At 35.3% G+C, this 20,322-nt stretch overlaps 1 protein-coding gene across 3 annotated transcripts in view; it reads left to right on the top strand.

The window, feature by feature from the left end:
* LOC110459310 (oxysterol-binding protein-related protein 3-like) overlaps positions 1-20,322 on the top strand; it is a 71,583-nt gene that overhangs the window by 15,570 nt on the left and 35,691 nt on the right. For all 3 annotated transcript variants that reach the window (XM_021511501.1, XM_021511499.1, XM_021511500.1), the window contains exons 2-4: positions 5,498-5,662; positions 15,784-16,029; positions 19,503-19,556. In XM_021511501.1, the coding sequence (XP_021367176.1) occupies positions 5,534-5,662; positions 15,784-16,029; positions 19,503-19,556 (429 nt within the window). In that variant the 5' untranslated portion in view covers positions 5,498-5,533. The remainder of the gene's footprint in view (positions 1-5,497; positions 5,663-15,783; positions 16,030-19,502; positions 19,557-20,322) is intronic.

The raw sequence follows: 20,322 nt of genomic DNA, 5'->3' as shown, positions 1-20,322 counted from the left end.
GACAAATTAGCCACAGAGTGTATCTGCATGATTTGGTGCACCTGTCGGTATCCATACAGATCAAGGTCGTGAGTTCGAAACTGACCTATTCAAAGCTATTGAGAGAAGTTAGGGATAGATAAAACTAGTACAACCCCCTACAATCCGATGGACTTGTGGACAGGTTGAATCGTACCCTAATTCAAATGCTATCGGCCTTCGTCAATGAAAATAGGAATGATCACTTACCCTATGTGATGATGGCGTATGCGTATAGTGCCACTAGGCATAGTAGTACTGAATGTAGTCCAAACCTAGTTATGTTGGGTCGTGAGTTGTCATGTCCTCTAGATATTAGTGGGCTTACCAGCAGAAAATGAACAAATGAATTGAATTTAGTGGTTTTTCTCCAGGAACTCTGGCTTCCTCCACCACCAAAACCTGGCACGTCCTTAAATGACCATAGCTGTTAATAAGACATAAAACACAAACAAACCAAAGTGGTTTTTCTCCAGGAACTCTGGCTTCCTCCACCACCAAAACCTGGCACGTCCTTAAATGACCATAGCTGTTAATAAGACATAAAACACAAACAAACCAAAGTGGTTTTTCTCCAGGAACTCTGGCTTCCTCCACCACCAAAACCTGGCACGTCCTTAAATGACCATAGCTGTTAATAAGACATAAAACACAAACAAACCAAACCAAACTGTTATAAATACTAATTTAAGAAAAGATTTCTGTAATAAATACAGTAATTAATTATCTAATAGTGTAAATAAAGATATATTTCTTAGACAACTACGGTAGTTAAGTGTGAGGATACCAATAGAATGGTCTGGCCGGTATTAATATTGATTGAGAGCTGGCCATGTCTAGTGGGGAGACAGGCTGCTGTGCCCTGTATAGGTGTATAGGACTCTATTTAAGCGTTCTGTGAGGCAAAGCTATTAAGCACTGCCAGTAACCTTGGCCACCTTTCGCCTCTGAAACCACTTTCAATTTAAGTTCTTTACTAGTGCATGTGGAACTTGCTGAAAACTCTGAAGCATTTTTGGTGTCTGGCATTATACAGGTAGTCTTGAGAAATGGAACACTCCATGGTTATTTTTTGGGCAGTCTGATTCGGTGCTGATTTGTTAACTGAACAGTATGCATACAAAGTACATTTAAATGTAATTAATTTTAAGTAAAGAAAATAATTTCGAGTCTTTTAAACGGTTTCTAGAAGAAGAAAAACAATCTTTTGATAGGGGGAGTAAAAATCCCAGTGAAATATATGGAGAAAAAACCCTGTGAAGTCGCCCAGATTTATCATAACAATCTTATTCAAAATGATTGAATTTGAAGAAAAAAGTGGAAAGTGGCCCACCATGTCATGTCAACTTTGCTGGAAACTCATGCAATGTTTTTGAAACAACATTAATCAAAATGTTAGTCATGTGTTGGTTGTTGCTATCTCACTGTATATGGTACAAAATACAGAATGAATGTTAAAAAGGTCACTATAGTTGTCATGTAGCTATATCTATGGTAACCATTTTAGTATCTAATATTCTATGATGATTTGATACCTGGAACTGAAAGAGACTTAGTTTTTTGTCACCAAATTAACCTCATAACATTGAGTTGATGATTTTTATGATAACGGGAATGCCTAATGTCATGTTGTCATGGTAACGGCTTAATTTGTGTACAGGTTATTTTACAAGACATGGCAGACTGCAGCATTATGAGATAGGGCCTCAGACTGCAGCATTATCAGATAGCTAGGCCCCAGAGAGCTGTTGATGTAGCGACCCACGCAGTAAGATGGAAGGAAATTGTATCGTAAATACTGTGTGGAAATTCTATTTGTGGGGATCATGAACGTTTTACTGGTTCAAAGTGAGGTTACATGTATATAACAGCAGAAAATTCAAAATGACACACATCCTTGTTGCCAAGCGTGACATATGTACTATATGTAATTCAGTACTATGTAAAACTTACATAGTACTAAATGAAATCTGCTGAGCAACTAACTTTTCAAGTTCATTAACACATCATTTTCAGCTATTCCGTCTTTGCGTATTGCAGAGTTATCCTTTCTTGTGAGCAGGTATTGATTGTTACGTCTTTGGTTTGTGTGAGAAAATTACATCGTTTTCTCAAAAATTGATGACGTTACTCTCACAAACCAATGACGAAACAATCAACACCCGCTCACAAGAGCAGACAACTCTGCAATACGAAAAGACGGAATAACTCCCCATGACTCGTATTGTATGATGAACCACACTTAGTCTAATTTTATTTAAAATTCTAAGATTTTACCTGTTATGTTGCTGGATAACAATTTTGTCATGCGTACTCTGTTAATGAAAACTGAGTAAATAAAGTAAAAATAAAATATAACCCAGGGTCCCGGGGCTAAGGACACTTAATTTTGTGTAAATAAGGTGCACATATTACCCTTTAGAGGGAGTTACAGTAACAATTTAAGCCCTTAATTCAGGGTTCGACACTAACACTAGTCCGCTAGTCCTGGACTGGTAGATTTCAGCAATGACTAGTGAATCACCTAGCCTAACTGGTCCTTTGGATATCGCTTTTTAAATTTTAGAAAACTGCTTAAAATAAGATACATTGCATATTAATTGTCAAAATTTTCCTAAAACTTCACCATATTTCATGGCAGTAGTTATAAGGTCCCCTACAGTCGATTACTTTTGATGTTTCGTGCTGTAAGATCGCGATGCTTCCTTATCAGGAAATCTTGGACTAGTTACATTGGCGAAGGACTAGTAAATAATCTATTCAACTAGTCCTGTGGACTACCAAGCAAAAAAAGTTAGTGTCTAACCCTGCTTATAGTACAGTAGAAATGGGACAGAGACTCATAACAATTTTAGTGTCAATAAACATTTTTAGAACTGTTTCTATGGGCAATAATTCATTTAATTAGGTGCCCACATTGGTTCGTTAAGGTAAAGCTGCTCTTGATAGTAAATTGAACATTATGAAAAAGGGTATTGTTACATTAAATATAAATATACCTTAATACATGTGTACATATATAGTAGTTAATGGCTTCGATCATTACAGTGCCAGTGTGTAAAGAATCCATTAAATTCATTTCATGCGACCACACATTCTTTTTTTATCGTCAAACATAAGTCATTAACAGAAAGATATTCGTGTTGACTTCCAGGAATAGATTATAATCCCATGTAACGATACACATTGAGGCGGTGATGAATGGTACCTCAGGCTCGGAGACACAAAAGCCTTGGGTCTCGGAGCGACACGACGGTCAACCTCTCTAATAGTAAAAACACAGCCCACACACTCGATTTGCTAAATTACTGACACCATCAGGACATGAGCTTCGTCTATCAAAGCGTCTGTGTCAGTCTAGGGTCTCGTTTGGTCGTGTACGTATGTTGTGTCTGGTCCGATCGGTAGAGAAGATGAGATGTGGCGGCAGAAGTTAGGTACGTTTAGTCTGTGCTGATTAAGTTTGTAACTCTCCTTGAAACCTGAAGATTAGTCTGAACTCGGTTGATATAAAAATTGTATAATTACTTTATGTGCACCACTGCTTTCCTGCAGATGCATGTTAATTGGAACTGAACTGGTGTGTAATAAGTTCTGATTAACTATTTCTGGAATTTTTGATTTTCTCTGGAAAATTTCCTAAGTTTCAAATTCATCATCAGAAGAGATGAGAAACAGAAATGTAAAATTTTAATCAAGTGCCTGAAATAACGTGTAGTAGATCGATACTTCTAAATCTGTACCTGGATATTCTCGAAATATTAATTCTCTGGAAATTGTTTAACCGAGACACATTGATTAAGGAGCTGAATTAGTGCTCCAACAGTTGTAGTCATTCATCTGGAAACCTTGTTTTTTGTCTCGCCGCCACAAAGTAGCAGAAGTGAGACTTAAATCTGTTGCTTTTCCGGCGATGGAGGCGTCAACATCAAGTTTCACAAAAAGTGTAAGTGCTAGACCAACCAAACTTGGACCATAGATGCATCTTAGGTAGTACATCTCAACCCATGCATCAAATGCTGGACGCGGCCTACCTTTCATGGTCCATTGACTTTGTCAGCATCTCCATCAACATCAGGTTTTTGCGTTTAAGTTACTTTCTCTGAAACTATAAGTGCTATACCAACCAAACTTGACATGTGCATTGATGGTCAAAGCAGGGCACAGGCGAGACATATCAATCCGAATGGCTTGTTGTGGATTCCATCTGGTAGTAAATAACATTTACCAGGAATATTCATTTATACAGATACTTTTGGGTGCCTGTTTAGGGATGCTGGGATTTAGCTGTAGTATCAATATGTTCAAAAATGTTACAGAAATTTATCCGTAGTTCTGATAAATGGATGTAATATTTGATTATCCTGAGGAAGTGTGAACTGGATGTCATTTTGATTACGAATTGATTTTATCAGTCGATCCTGAGAACATGTTTTTCCAGCAAAACTTCTGGATGTTAGCTGTGTAACAATGGTGTATGGACGACATGCTCAAATTAGTCGCTCATAAATAAGGCCAAGAAATACTGTAGATTTGGTTACAGGATAGTGGATGGTGTACGTGATGAACATCTCGCGTGGCTTATTTAAGTTTTAAAAATCTGAGTGATTTACTAAGATTGAGAGATGTCTTAATTCAATTTAAGTCATGTTCAAACAAAATGCTATAATCAATTTAGAAATTCTCTTTCTGACATTTTGAATTAGAATTTCATTTTTATCACGATAATTGTTAAGAACAGTTTTGTCACACATATCAGTTTAACAGAGTGTGTGTTTGACATCAACACTTGACAATCTCAATGGATGCTCACTTTGATGCTTTTGATGCATTTCTTCCTTCCCATCGCAGACAGTTCTGTTGTACATTAACGTTCTGGTATGAACAATTGCTTTTTTTCATACACCATTTTAACTCATTCACCCCTGAAATTTCATAATGAACTAGTCCAACTTTTGAATGGAAGAGTTCAAATGTGTCTTCAGGGGTGAATGAGTAAATCTTCATCTGTAATTCAGTGAAACCAGCTGCCTACAAAGGCCACCTGGGTGCACTGGGCAAGAAAAATCTCCGGGAAGTTTTTGTGATTGTAAAAGAAAAGTCGCTGTTCTTATATCGCTAAAGACATGGATTATTAAATAAAAAGAAAAATCATTTTAAAAGTGATTTATTTAGTCTCTACGGTGGAGATACTATATACCAGGAATGTTTGCTGCAGTTTATTTCTCGCCTCCATCATTAGGGCGAATTTAGCATTACAGTGCATCGATATTAGTAACAGGGATCAATCTAGGTTATAGGGGAAATTACCATTTTCAGATTTGGGGGAAATTAAAATTTTGATACATAGCTTTATCTGATACATGTAATAGCAAAAAATGCAAACCACACAAAAATTAGAAGTTTTCCATTTTCGATTTTTTAATAAAAAATATTTCCTGCAAATAATATAACACTGTTGTTTTGAATGTAATTATAGGTTAGTATGTGAGATGTACCCATTCCAGTGACCAGTATGTCGGGCGAGAACCCTGGGGGTCGGAATTCGACGCAGGAGAACTCACCAGTGGTGGTGCGGAAGAAAGCCTCGACTGCGGAGGACAAGCGTAAACATTTCCGGCACAGTGACAGCGACAGTGACTCGGTGAGAATAAACACGATCTCATATACAAAATTTTGTAAATAATAAAATCAACTAAAGCCCTCAACCCACCTGTGAAGTCTTTGAAAAGTAAAAACTGTTGATATTATGCAACTGAAGCACCTTAGTTTCACATTTATACAAATATGTTCCTAAACTTAAATATTCTTAAGTTTTTTTCCTGAACTCCAATAATACTCTCCTTAATGGAGAGCTTAAGTTGAGGACATTTTTCTTAACTTTAGCAGGCCTCGAATTTAACATTTTATGTCACTTGCTTAAAAAAGCAAGTGCCTAAAATTTTTACTTGTTAAAATATTTTTTTACTTACTATTTAACTTTAACTACAGTTGAACTTGCTTATTATGATATTCTATTTGCCAAAGAAAAATATTATAATAACTGTTTTATTATAAACGATCATCAGATATAGGTAGATAGATGTGGGAACATTTGGAAATATGAATACAAATTGATATTGTGATAAATGAAATAAATTGATAGCTGTAATTTCTATCATTGTGTTTGGAAAATTTGAGAAAAATTACATTTTTGACATCGTAATGATCGGTATGTAAATTCTACTTTCACTTTCAAATGACTTTGAGCAATTCTTAAGAACTATCATTATACTACATCCTAGCTAAGGATACTGTAATATAACAGTCAATAGTATGTAGGGATGTCGCATGCACGGTTAACCTAAATAATGGTTAACCGCGGTTCAAAAGACCACGGTTCAGTTCGGTTCATAATTTCCGTATTTCGGTTCGGTTCTGTATAAGTTGGTCGTAGTTGTTTGGTAACAGCAAAGGCGTGTATTATTTGTGTCTCTCGATCGATACACGCCTCTGACTCTGGGTAAATGGAGAGATGCTCCGAATGGCAGATGTGACGGCCATTTTGGTGTTTCACATGTTACAACGATCACAGGCTAGACATGCAAAACATAAATAACAACTGCATTTTCCACGAGCAACACTTAATTGATTTTTTATGGAATTGATCAAGTGTATGTATGATATAACCACTCACAGAAAAAATCAAGTGCATATTTTTCCTACTTACTATTCTCGGTAATCTACTCACAAATAGCGAGTCATAAAGAGTGAAATTTGAGGCCTGTTTAGTAATATTTTCCTATGGAAGCTTTAAGGACATTTTTCTTAGCATTAGTAATACTTTCCCATGGAAAGCTTCAAGGAATTATTTCTTAGCTTTAGTAATATTTTTAAGTAAATTTTTCTTAACTTTAGTAATATTGTCCTATGGAAGCTTAAAAAAAAAATCTTAACTTACGAAATATTTTCCTATGGAAAGCTTAAAATAGGGAAGTTTTCTTAATCTCAGTCATCATCTTTCTTTTATGTAAAATCAAAAGTACACAAGTTGCTGTTAATAAAGGAATGTTTATGAGACAATGGATATAGGATTTATTTGCCAATTGATATTTGCTGCAGCCTTGAAATATTATTCTTAGTTTTTCAAACACAAATGTTACAATGAATAAAAAATTAAAGTGTAATTTAACTGGTTGGAACCAGGAAAAGGTTATACAAATTCACTGAAGAAACAAACTTAATTTAAATTTACTCTGCCATTATCCTCTATAAAACGCTATAGCCTGAAGATCTTTTAAAGATGTCTGAACAATATTTTTGAAATAAAAAAATGTTTTTGTCCCTAGATTTCATGTAGGTAATAGATTTCATATGCAATTCAGTCTGAAGTTGGTTTCGATTTCATCCTCACTAAGAAAACATACTTGTACAATTTCGCTTTACAGTGCAACAGACATTTTTTATTGTGTGTAAGTAAATTTACCGACAATGAAAACAGTCATCAGGCTTTTGTGTCAGGAAGTCGCTGTAAAATGTCGTTATCACACCGTCCAAGCTGATGATCATTGAGTATGTGATGGGATACATCCCATATAAAGCTTAGTATTTATTATCTTACACAGCCCTCTTCGCTTGATCTCATATATTATAAATGAATNCCGGAAGTACGTCACGAAAATGGACGCTGATGACGATGTGTGGAGCCACCTTAATAGGTTCTTATGAAATCTTAAGATTACAAGTGTTAGATTAATAACAGGTGAGCGATGCAGGCCCATTGGGCCTCTTGTTTAGAAATATGAGAACTCAAAGGGAATATATATGTGTAAAAGATGTGGATTAATTAGGTTTCCTTACAAGCGTCAGCTGTAGGGAATTTCCCTTTAGCTCAGAGGTAGAGCATTGGGCTAGAGAGCCAAGGGTCGCCGGTTCGAGCCCCAGCGGCGGCACTATCTTTATCACTAATCCTCGTCCTACTACATATGCAAACTTGGCATGCTGTTGCTCTTCCATTTTATGACGAGTTCCACCCTAAGAGTCAGGTAAACGTTTGTTATAAATAACTGGATAAGTGTAATAATTTGTCAAGACACTTCAGAGGTACAACACAAAAATGTACTAATGACACCTGAGCGCTACAATGGATAATAGGATAATGCTGATTCTTAAAGGACGATAACTCTAGTACAAAATTTACATGTTTAAAGGGAGATAATCACAAGTATGATATTTCAGGTAACTTGTATGGTACTGTTGCCTGTTACAGTATGTTTTGACCATCCCCCTAGAGTGTTAATTCAGCTATAATGTTACATAGACTGACGATGTTGCACGATCAAATGTTCTTTGGCTGGCAAAATCAATGTATGTGTTCCAGCTGCTAAATGTATTATTCCATTGTCATTTTAGAGCCTCTTATAAACAGGGATGATTCATGTCAAACGTTGATGGAAATTGCCAAAGGATTTCTGGTTAACCACAGAATACACAATATTTTGCCTCAAAACTTCCATGTTTTGAAATATTTCAAAAGTTTAAATGAAATACACCTGTACCAAAACGAAACCACCTAGAAAATGTCTGTCTGTCTGTCTGTCTGTCCATCCATACTTTCATTTCCTAAGATTATCTGGGAATCTGAAGGACCATTTATCTGTCTGATATTTGACACAGTGATCAGATACACTGAATTGAAAAATTGAAGGTAAAGGTCAAGGTTAATGTACAGTCCTTTTCACAAAATATGATAGTAATTTTTTTTTTTTGACATGGTGATACACTATGATATGTGGCTGTGCAATAGTGCAATAAGGGTTTAGAAAATTACTAAGATCAAGGTCAAGGTCACTTGCTAAGAATAGACCATTGGAGTGAGGAGGGTATGGTCAGGCAGTGACATTCTAGTTTAATATTGTTATATATTTATATAAGGATTGATATGCTTATGTGCTTCATATAATGTTTATGTACTAGGAACTGGCTATTATACCATTGTAAAGGTTAATTTAAAAATAATGTGTTTAAATCCTTAAATGAAAAAAAAGGTGATAATTGTCATAGTGAATCACTGTACAATGTCATTAACGGAGTATGGGTATACATAACACTCCAGAACAAGTAATAAAAACACTGGCGTTTACTGGCACATTGTTTGAGTAGCATTGATGCAATAAATTGTACTTCCAAGACCTTCGAGACTCATTTAAGTGTCTATATATACTTCATAGTAAGTTAGCACACACTCAAGTTCTTCTTTTAGCTTCAAACATAAAATTCATATAACATGCTCGCGTTCTGTATAGAGTTGATGACCAAGTACACCCGTGAGACTTCAACAGTTCAGAAAAATCAAAATGAACTAAATCAACTCTTAATATGTAAATCAGATGTTAAGAAGGTGTCGACGATTCACACCATCTTGTATGTTTGGATGTAAATGTATTTCACATTGTCTAGAGTAATTTGTAAAATGTTAACATTGACGGCTCTCAGATGACCCACAAGTTAGAACATGACCCGATGTACTAGTGATACACAAGGCCTAGAACATCAATGCCTCTCAGATGTCCCACAAGTTAGTTAGTATAGGGCCTTCGGTACCATCAGGTATATATGAGGCCTACAAATAAACTAGCTTTGAACATGCAAAGTACGTAGAATATTGATGCGCTAATTAAGTCAGCCGACAGAGCCATCCGCTCAGAGAAAGACCAGGGTTTGTTGTTTATGGTAGATGTTATTTTTAAAAAGACTTAAAACAGAAATGCTTCATAAATAACATTGATAAGATCACTTGATCATCCAACAACTTTTCTTTGAAAACCCTTCTAGTCCACAATGACAGGGGATTTTTCACTAAATTTAGTCTTGCAAATTAAATCCTTAGTCCTGACTAATAACATAGAATGGTTGAGATCCTAACCCTACAACCATATATATATATTAAATGAGTAATTTCCAGGCATGAAAAGAAGAATACAATCATGCTACCAGGATTGGTGTCCTGGGTCTGGCCCCGCCGATAGGAATTAGTCCCAAGGTCATAGCCCAGGTGCTATATGTTAGTCCCAGGGATTTTATAACGATATGCACATGTATACACATCTCAACCTTTGCTTTGAAATATTCTTGGTCCTAAATAGGATCTGTGTATCAAATTTTGTATAGGGGAAAAGTGTAGCTCCCATTGGTAATGAGGGACGAGGCCCAAAAAGGGGTAATTAAGGCATTAGTCATTAAAAACCTACTTCTTCTGACTGATTGATCATATTTCAACCAAGGTGTGCATTAGAATATTGATTTTCAGAGTATCTAAGCAGTTGATAACAGTATAATAAATCAATTAAAATTAAAAAAATCAGGATACCAATTTTGTCGTAATTAATGCACAATGAGCCTGAAAAATTGGCTCAACTCTTTCACCCCTGAAATTTCATAATGCATTATTCCAACTTTTGAATTGGAAGAGTTCAAATGTGTCTTCAGGGGTTGTGAGTTAATGGGGTACTTATTAAGATAACAAACACTAGTCATGGCAGTTGTTATATTTCTTGAATATTATGTTTTGCAATTTTCATGTTCTCAAAATTTTAGAGATTTGTTTCCTTAGATTTTATTTTATCCTCCTTGTGATCAGTAATTATAATCAGAAAAAAATGTTAAAGGAATTGAATTTTAACAAGAATAACAACCTCTTAAATTACACAGTTATTAGAATCATTGGTAACTTTTTTGCGATAAATTTGAAAGGAAAACATTATTGTTGAATAGACGCTATCCTCGTACGGCTGATACTTTAAATCCTATTGTGATTTAAAACATTTCGCTTCACAGATTTCTGAAAGCTCGGTGGTGTTCTATGATGGTGTGAGTTTTTAATTGCACTATTGATAAAATTTAATTATATAACTGTATCACAAACACGATTTATGGAATGATGGAGAATGCATTAAATAACCAAATGGATGGTGCATGTGAAATTATATCAGAGAATTATCTGTTATTATATTTTCTGGTGTTATATGGCTTAAAACTTGTCTGGCTTCAGACTATTGGGAGAAATTGAAGTTATTTTTTGTTATTATTTTCAATTGAAATCATTATTGCATTTATAAATAACAATTTTCATTTCAGTGTTAAAATAAAATAATTATTAAACAGTAAATTTCATTATTTTTGTCCTGCTAAACTTTTTTCCTGAGAGATTCACATGAACTTTATACCCAGTTTTAGAATCTGTTCACCCGTCAGAGATTTAATTCTACGCAGGTTAAAGATTCTTTAAACAATTTTCAAAATGTTTGACCTTTCTTCTCCAGCCTTTAAAATGAAAATCAATCTGTATCGTTAATGCAGATTGATATCACAGACACACAGTTTCTGTCTGCACTTGGTAGTTCTAAGTTCCAAAAAATCTTTTACAATTGAACAAAAATCTGCATTTGTTTAGAAACACTGACAGAAATCTTGCATCGATTTTGATTTGGCCTTGGGCTGTAGAATCCGAGTAAGTTTGATCGAGAAACAACATACATTTGACTGAAGACTGACGTTGGATTGATTTTGATCGGAGGAGGATGCCTCCTTGTTTGTTTTGACAGTGACTGGGTACTGAGAACAATCGCTGATTGATTGTGTATTGGATGTTCATTATATTCTGATCCACTCACATACAATACATTGACGGATAATAATTTGTGGTTAAGTGCTTGGCTTGGGATTGTGTTCTAATGAATTGGTTATCGTACTGTACAGTGTATATATATATATATATATATATATATATAGGGATCCAGACTTCTGCTTAATTCCGTTTTGTTGATTTTTTTGTACATTAAGTCTCGATGATTTATGAAGATTGCTTCATAACATGTATACAGTGATCATCTGGTCTTATCCAGGTTTTGTTGATAGATTTCGGTCTTGTTTTATATTGATTTGTGAACGATTTCCTCGTGTGTGCAATCTGGAGTTAAGTCATAATCAATAGTTTGAGGAACACGTTATTTTGCGGTTATGTTCCGAGGACTTTAATTTAGACATTTGTACCGTGATTAGGATTTCAGTGTCGGTAATGGAACGACTGATTATTTAATTGTGATTGATTTTGATAATATAACCTGTTAATATCACCAGGGGATTATATATGAAGGAAGATTTTTTAACCGTTCATTTGTCAACTTTTTTGCAATCTAATCAAAATCATATCTTCACATCGCTCCCGTTTACCGATATGTCGCGTTGAAGCCACATATCAGTAAACGGGAGCGATGTGAAGATATAATTTTAATTAGATTGACTTTTTTGATAACATTTTTCCATAGATGCATGATGATCATATGATGTATTTTGAACGAAAATTTTCCGATTTATCTTGGGATTTGTGTGTACGTGTGTATTGGTTGATGAATTCATGATCAGCATATAGTACATGATCAGGTAACATCTGGTCCATACAGGGCCGTTTCTGTACACGATACCCAACTGGTGATTGGTACAGGGATACCTATGTCGGTGAGCAGCCATTTTCCCCAGGAAGGTGTTTTTCATCATCATGGTTTTATGTGGATTTGCAGTTCCTGTTTGATTTTTCTGAACTCTTCTGGATATCCTGGATTATTGTGTGGAAAGGATTAAGTTTTCTTTAAACCAACAAGAGTTTAAAATGATAGATTTAATATGCTATAGCTAGCTATAAGTCCTTTAGAGGAAATATTTACGCAGGTTTTCAGGGACTAGAGACACTTATAGGTTCAAAAGATTTACCGGTAATATTTTAGGTCCATAAGGTTTTATCTCACTCACCCCTAAAATTTCATAAGGAACTATTCCAACCTTTGAATTGGGAGGGTTCAAATGTGTCTTCAGGGGTGACTGAGTTATACGTTATTATATACTGGTAGTGTGTAAAAGGAAATGGTCAGGTGGATTCAAAAACTGGAAAGAGTCTAAAAGGTTTCAAATAGGTCGTAAGATTTGGTGCACTGTTTATGAAGGACTGTCATGTTTTCTTGGGACCATTAAGTACTTTATATATAGCTCCATAACATAACATTTGGTGATTTAGAGAAAACAGTCCGGCATATTCAGGGGTTGGACAATTGTGTTATAGGTCCATAAGATTTGGTGGTACTAGAAGTAATGGTCAGGGTCCTGGGGACCAAAGCACTATATATGTAGATGTTGATTCAGTAAAGCCGCTAAATATAATGTATGTATTACTTGTTTGATATCCGAAATTTTAATGCTAATTCTTTACCTGTTTTCTGTCATGTATTTTGTTCAAACCTCCTATTCATCAGTGGTTCTTTCCTTTCCAAAATTTTCACAAAATATCTTGTCTTTCTCTATGTATCTTATCTTTCTCCCTTTATTTAGTCCTTAATTCTTCTTGTAGCTTAATTCTTTTCTCTGCAATATAATCTTATTCTTTTTTCTCTGCTATATCTGGTTCCTAACCTCCCGACCCCTGACCCGCAACCCTGACCCCCGACCCCCCGACCCCCCGACCCCCCTGACCTCCATGCTCCGGTACCGTCGTTCAGATCATGCTGCTTCTTTCGTCTTCAGTTCTCCCTTAAATCTTGTTTTCCAAAATAATTACTTTCTAATTAGCACAAAACAATCAATTAGTTACAGTATTATACCACTTAACTGTGTACAGTTATATTAATGGCAGAGAATTTGTTATCCGAGGCATTGTATTATTCTAAGTACACTACACCATTGGTCAATTTCACATGATATCACCAGAACATAAAATGCTACACTTTATGTCCATAAACAATGTACAGACAATCAATAACTAATGCTCTTCCTGCTTTTTATGGAGGATGAAGTTTTTGTTTCTAATCAATATATATGAAACAAAATTTGTCCGATGGTGATTCTTCATGGTTTACGGCAGTTTTCAATCCTCTTCCCATGGAAATGAAATGTGTTTTAATGTGACGGGAAGTGGTTTGATCATTTGATTATTATACATCAGCCTCCGAGTTTCTGGGTTACAACATCGTTTTGGAAATAATGGTCGATAAAGCACAGCTTACGATTTCACATACATGATTCGTTGGTACATATGTGTGCTGGAATCTCAGAGGAATGCTATTTGCAGTTTTATCCAAGGTAATTCGGAGGTAACAATCATCTGATTTACATATTATGTTTACAATGTACTTATATATATTTTTTTCCTTTTCCATACACATGCTGATATTTACATATAATGCCATATATTATGTCCTAATATTAGTAATAACAAACTCATATACATATGTACTGTGAAACAAAATGAACTCATATACTGTAAACAATTTTTGAGTGTTCTAATTTTCCAGATTTTTGGGGTAACATTGATGACTTCTCCAAAATAACTCACCTCTCAAAATAAATAAAAAAATGAATCCATCCTTACCTATCATTTTGTGACATGACTATTACACCAAATCAGTCCATGAAGAAATTGACCAATTTACCGAATCCGTGAAAATTAGGGACTTTGAAGAAAGAAAAAAACGTTTACTGTACTCTAACAGGCGTGCATCTCAACTTTTTGTGAAGAAAGTAAAGAAGTTCTTAGCCCATAAAAGTAACTCTGCATAGATATAAATGATAACCATTTTACAGTTTAATTTTCAAAACATGTTTTGTCAGGTTTTCTTATAATGGCATACAGAGTTGATTTAGTTGTGTGATAAGATAGGGAGCAGATATTTTCAACATATAACTTTAAATGAAGTATATACATATACATATAACGTAGTATATTGCCTATTTATCTTTTAATTATTCATGTATAATTATGTATATATAACAAAATGTACAGCAGCATACTAAACCAGTAATATCTTGTTTTATTGTCATTAAGAAAATCGCTACAGTTTCTGGTCCAATTTACATTAAAAACAAGATTTTTTGTTTTGCTGTGAAAATTTTTGTAACATATTCTTTGTCACATTTCTATGTAGCGTGATAAATACTTAATTAACAATTAAGACATTGCTGCTCTAGAAGTTACGGACCAATATGAACTATGCAATAGTAAAAAAAGATAAGTATGTTTCTTGAAGAAAATTTAATGTAGTAATAAGGTTTTGTATGAGAAGGCCACTAAATTAAAGTGAAAAAAGTATCCACATATATATATTATCAATATGTGGAAAATATGTGAATATCCTTAATTCGAAAGAAATCTAAAAAAACATCGGATTCTTTGTTGAGCTAACAGAGTGGAAATGATATATTTATATAAATTAAATTTAGACTAGTAGAAGGGAAAATAATGACACTGACAGTTGGATATACCCCTTACATACGCCTAAGTCTATTTGGGAATATGGCTGCTATACATTCAGAGGTATTAATATCATTTGAGTAACACAGATAGTGTATTGTAATTTTTTTTTCAAATAATTTAATGAATTTATAAATTTGACATGTAACATTCAACCAGCAGCATCAAAAATATACAAAGCTCATTAAATAGAGACCTGTAGGAATGTACAGCCTTAGACCCTGCCCTGCCCCCATAAAAAAAAAAAAGATCTTACATGAGTTTCCATTTCATATGATATTTATGAAACAGGTCTAAGAATTTTTCAATTTAGTGAGCCTCTGGCTTTATAAAGTTAACAATAAACATAAGAGTAAAAGCCTCTGAAAACCCCCCGAAGGTACAGTAAAAAACCCAGTTTATGATCAATTGTTACTTTTAAAGTTGTGTCAGCGTAGTTAAACATTAACAACTAGCATCACTCCTAAAGTATGGTGTTTTATCTTCTGTAGGACAATAGTGACGATGAACTATCACTGGCCAACTCCCAGATGGAAACAAGTTCCAAAAAGGACCTGGAAAAAACACAGTCCTCAAACAAATCAACACCTGCCAAAGGTCGCAAGCGTCGTAAACAACGGCACGACTGGGAGATCGTGGAGGGATTACGTGACGGCCACAGGTGTGAAGAAAAACCAGAAAAGTACCAGGGATACATGCTGAAGCGTCGACGATGGCCAATGAAGGGCTGGCACAAGGTAAAAATGTCCAGGCTTTATGTTCGTATCACATATATAAAGTTTTAGCAAATACGTCCTCTTACCATCATACATATTACGCAACAGCAGGGTTCACTGCTAACACTAGTCCTCTTAGTACATGTATGTCCAGGACCAGTAGATTTCAGCAAGGACTTGTAAATCACCTGATCTAACTTTTATATTCGGACCTATACAAACACGTTATCACAATATCGTTTGGTATATCGATAATAAAAATAGAACATTCCTTTTGCAAAACTTCACCCTATTTATGTCAGAAGGTATTTGATGTCCCCTAGCTGCAGTTAGTTACTTTTTAGGTCACCTGAGCTGAAATACTGGCAAAGGGATTTCATTAATATTTCATGGGAAGGTTACTGACATATCCCTGACCAAGTGTTATTTTTTGGGGTCACTCAGAAATCCACGGCCGCCTTTTTGAAAAACTATTTCAAACTTAAAGTCAAGTTCTGCCAGGCCGATTGAACTGAAACTTTGTAGGAATGATCGACTCATGGTCCTGACAAATTGTTATTTTTCGGGTCGATCAGAAATCCATTATGGCCGCCACGGTCGCCATTTTGAAAAAACCCAATTTCAAACTTAAAGTCAAGTTCTGCTAGGCCGATTGAACTGAAACTTGGTAGGAATGATCGACTCATGGTCCTGACAAAGTGTTGTTATTTTTCGGGTCGATCAGAAATCAAATATGGCCGCCAGGGTTGCCATTTTGAAAAACTATTTCAAACTCAAAGTCAAGTTCAACTGGTCCGATTGAACTGAAACTTAATAGGAATGATCGACTCATGGTCCTGACAAAGTGTTGTTATTTTTTGGGTCAATCTGAAATTCTTGGACTAGAACAATGAGGCACGGAGGACTAGTAGATAATCTGTTCAACTTGCCCTGTGGACTAGCAAGCGAAAACAGTTGGTGACTAATGCTGGTTAGGGTCAATTCTGTGGTATTTACAACAATGCTTAATATCTGGCAAGGGTGAACGTTTGATCTACAAAGAAACTGGGTGAGATACTGTTGATTTGTAACTCATTCACCCCTACACATCTAAACTGGACTTGCCCGGTCTTTGATTTGGTAAGGTTCAAATGTGACTTTAGGGGTGAATGGGTTAAGTACAGAGTAATATACTTTTCCTATATGTGTAGTGAATGATGAACTTAGTGACCTGTAGCACAGTCTTGGCTTGTTTCTAATCGGCTACTTCAATAATGATTAGGACCGTAAATGAACTGTCTGTGTAGCGGAGGAACGTTCTGGTTTAGACAGGAGTGGGTTTCCTTGCGTAATCGCTCAATTTTCATGCACTGTCGTCCGCGATTGCCATGTTTTGCTGGTTTGGACAGGCGTAACTGATTGAGTTTGCTTGCGTATTAGATTATGAAAATCCTCCAAGACAGACAGACCTGCTTCTACTCCAGGGGAAGACCTGGAAAATACCCAAGGTGGCTAGACATATTTCTGGCATAGGACATCAAAATAGTTTTATGATCCAATGGTCTTGACCTTTAATTATCAGTTGTTGGGAAAGGTTAGCTTTGGTCGAGGAATTATCAAGACTCTGTTACTGCTGTTTAATTACAGTCTGTCTCAATTCATTATCAGGTTTAGAATTTAGGACTTACACACCATAGACATTAGGGCTATGTATGTACTGTGATATGGATTCTTATAGACCTAATGACATTTTCATATACCACACCTTTACCTATCACAGGTATAGAAAGCAGTAGTACAGTTTACTAGTGTGTGCATTAACTCGATTAACTCGGCACAGCTAGGTGACAACAAATTACAGCAGATAATTTGGGAAGTACCTTTTGCTATTTTTAGAACTTTATACACATACAATAGAGGTATGAGGCCAGACTGGATGTTATTTACCTGTACTTGTGGTAAATCTATTTTAACATAAAAGCCTTGTTTTTGTACAGGTTCGGAGATTAAACAGGCAAAAGATATACGTGCATATAACCATGTTAAACCCAGCTAATTGTGTGTCTGCTGTATATCCTGTCTGAAGTACGTACTCAGTAATATAGACTCTACAAAGTGAAGCATTATCGCTGGGATAAAGCCAAGATAAGATAAGATCAGATAGATTTTATTTAAAGTCAGTGGGCATTTTAAAACAATTAACATAAGCTCTATAGACTGCCATACATGTTACATACAAAGACATTCACACTTGGACAAGTTTGATATGTCAACATTTAGGCAATGCAAATATTAAATGAGATAAAACACTTGAGATTTCGAGCTCTTATCAGATAAACACATTTCCTACACATTGTAGTTGGGACAATACATCTAGTATATTTTAAAACACAGAATTTCCTGTGATATAGTCAATAAATTAGCAATGATCTGATAAAATACATTTAAAATTGAGATAGGACAGGTGTTTAGAAGTTGAGGTTTCATTTGCAGGCTGAACATTTGCATTGCTCAGTATCAGTTGCAGGTTATCAGTATTGATCAAATTAAATAACTCGACTCACATTCAAGGTAACTGCTTCTTATATTTATACATGTAACTTCAAACAGCTTTTTACAATTAAGGAGGTTTAGAGTCATGAATTTGACCTGTAACTTCTGGGGGTAAAAGACCATTAAATGTGTTTGCATAATGATATTGACCTTATTCAAGGTCATGTGGTCAAATGTTAGTTTGAATCTTAAATGACTTCTAATTAACCATGCTGCTTAGACTATTGACAGTTTGTCTATGCATGTGACCTGTTCACACACTCAAGTTCAAATTTGAATAAATATATCAAAATTTTTAACTGCATTCCTCTAGTGAATTGTGAAACTCAGTTCAAACTATATAAACATATTGACTGTAGCTTTCATGGATGAGGGGGCTAGAGGGAGGTTTGTCCAGGTAAATAATACTGATTGGCCCATGCACCTTCGACGTCACAGGAATTATACATCAAAAACTCCTATGACTTCTTCTCAAGAACTGTAAGGACAAAAGTCATTTATTTGTTGGTTATTTTATCTGTATATTCAAATCAATTACCAAAACCTGGCACATCCTTAACCCTTTCACCCCTATGTAACTTTAGTAGGCTCTACCATGCCTAAGATGAGTCCATTATGGTCTACAGTGGTGAAAGGGTTGAAATGATCGTAGCTGTTAATAGGATGTCAAACACAAACAAACAAACATATCAATTATGTGGACAAATATTCAATGGCGCTATCAGATGTCGAATATGTTGAAAACATAGCACGATACCGTAATCTTCTAAGCATTATTTCAGTGCCGAGATATTTTACCAACAGCTGTAAATAACTGGTGAAGTTTACAAGCTCTTTCAGTCTCATCTGTTACTTGTAAGAAAGACTTTAGAAGGGTGTTCAAATGAGAGCATGTCAGTCACGACTTTATACATTGAATTAAAGTTCATATTATATATATATTTTTTTGTTTTGTTTTGCAGCGATTTTTTAACCTTGACAAGGGATTCCTTCTATACTCCAAGTCGCCGTTAGATGTGAGTATGGCCATCACAACACTAAGTCAGCATGTGTGTGCCTATAGCCTTGAATTTCCCCTCCTTATAGCAACAAGCTCCACCCCATTTTGATCATCATCCCTTCAATGTACATAGCCACCATCAGACAGTCGTTTGGTCAGAATAGCATAGGACTCTTTCATGCCCAGGATTGTTGGATGTAGGATAGGGATATTCAACCTGAGAGTTTGTCAAATTGTATTTCGGCACTGGACTTTTCTAAATTTGTGTCGTCACGTCATTGTTGAGCCATTGTGACGTCACGTCACGTGAAATGGGGTGTAAGATTACTAATGCACCCATTTCCTCCCCTGGACAGCTCTATCTTACACACACGGAAATGAGAGAAATACTGTTACTTCCTGTAAAAGACAAAAAGCCTGCAGTTAAAATGCATTACAACAAGAGAAAATATTTTACTTCAATTTATGAAGCTATGTTTTGTGTGTTGTTTACATGTTATAAGGAGTTAAAATTAGTAACGACATATTGTTTGAGTTTTCCTGAATTGGTTTTGAGTTTAAATTATAATCGACCTTCGATTATTTGAGTCTGGTTATGTTTTGATACGGTGAGGTTATAACCAACCGATTATTAGAGTCCCCATGGCTACTTTACCATTTAAAAGGAAACAATATTGACTTCAGTACAGTTTCGTTTTCAATTATTTTATAGTACTAGCTTAAATTTAGCAATTGTTAAAAAATTACAATGGACACCTACCGAAATCTTTTGCATTTTGTTA

The sequence above is a fragment of the Mizuhopecten yessoensis genome, unplaced genomic scaffold (genome assembly GCF_002113885.1).
Source record: "Mizuhopecten yessoensis strain PY_sf001 unplaced genomic scaffold, ASM211388v2 scaffold10033, whole genome shotgun sequence".
Taxonomy (NCBI): domain Eukaryota; kingdom Metazoa; phylum Mollusca; class Bivalvia; order Pectinida; family Pectinidae; genus Mizuhopecten; species Mizuhopecten yessoensis.
This window is presented reverse-complemented; position numbering and strand designations above follow the sequence as displayed.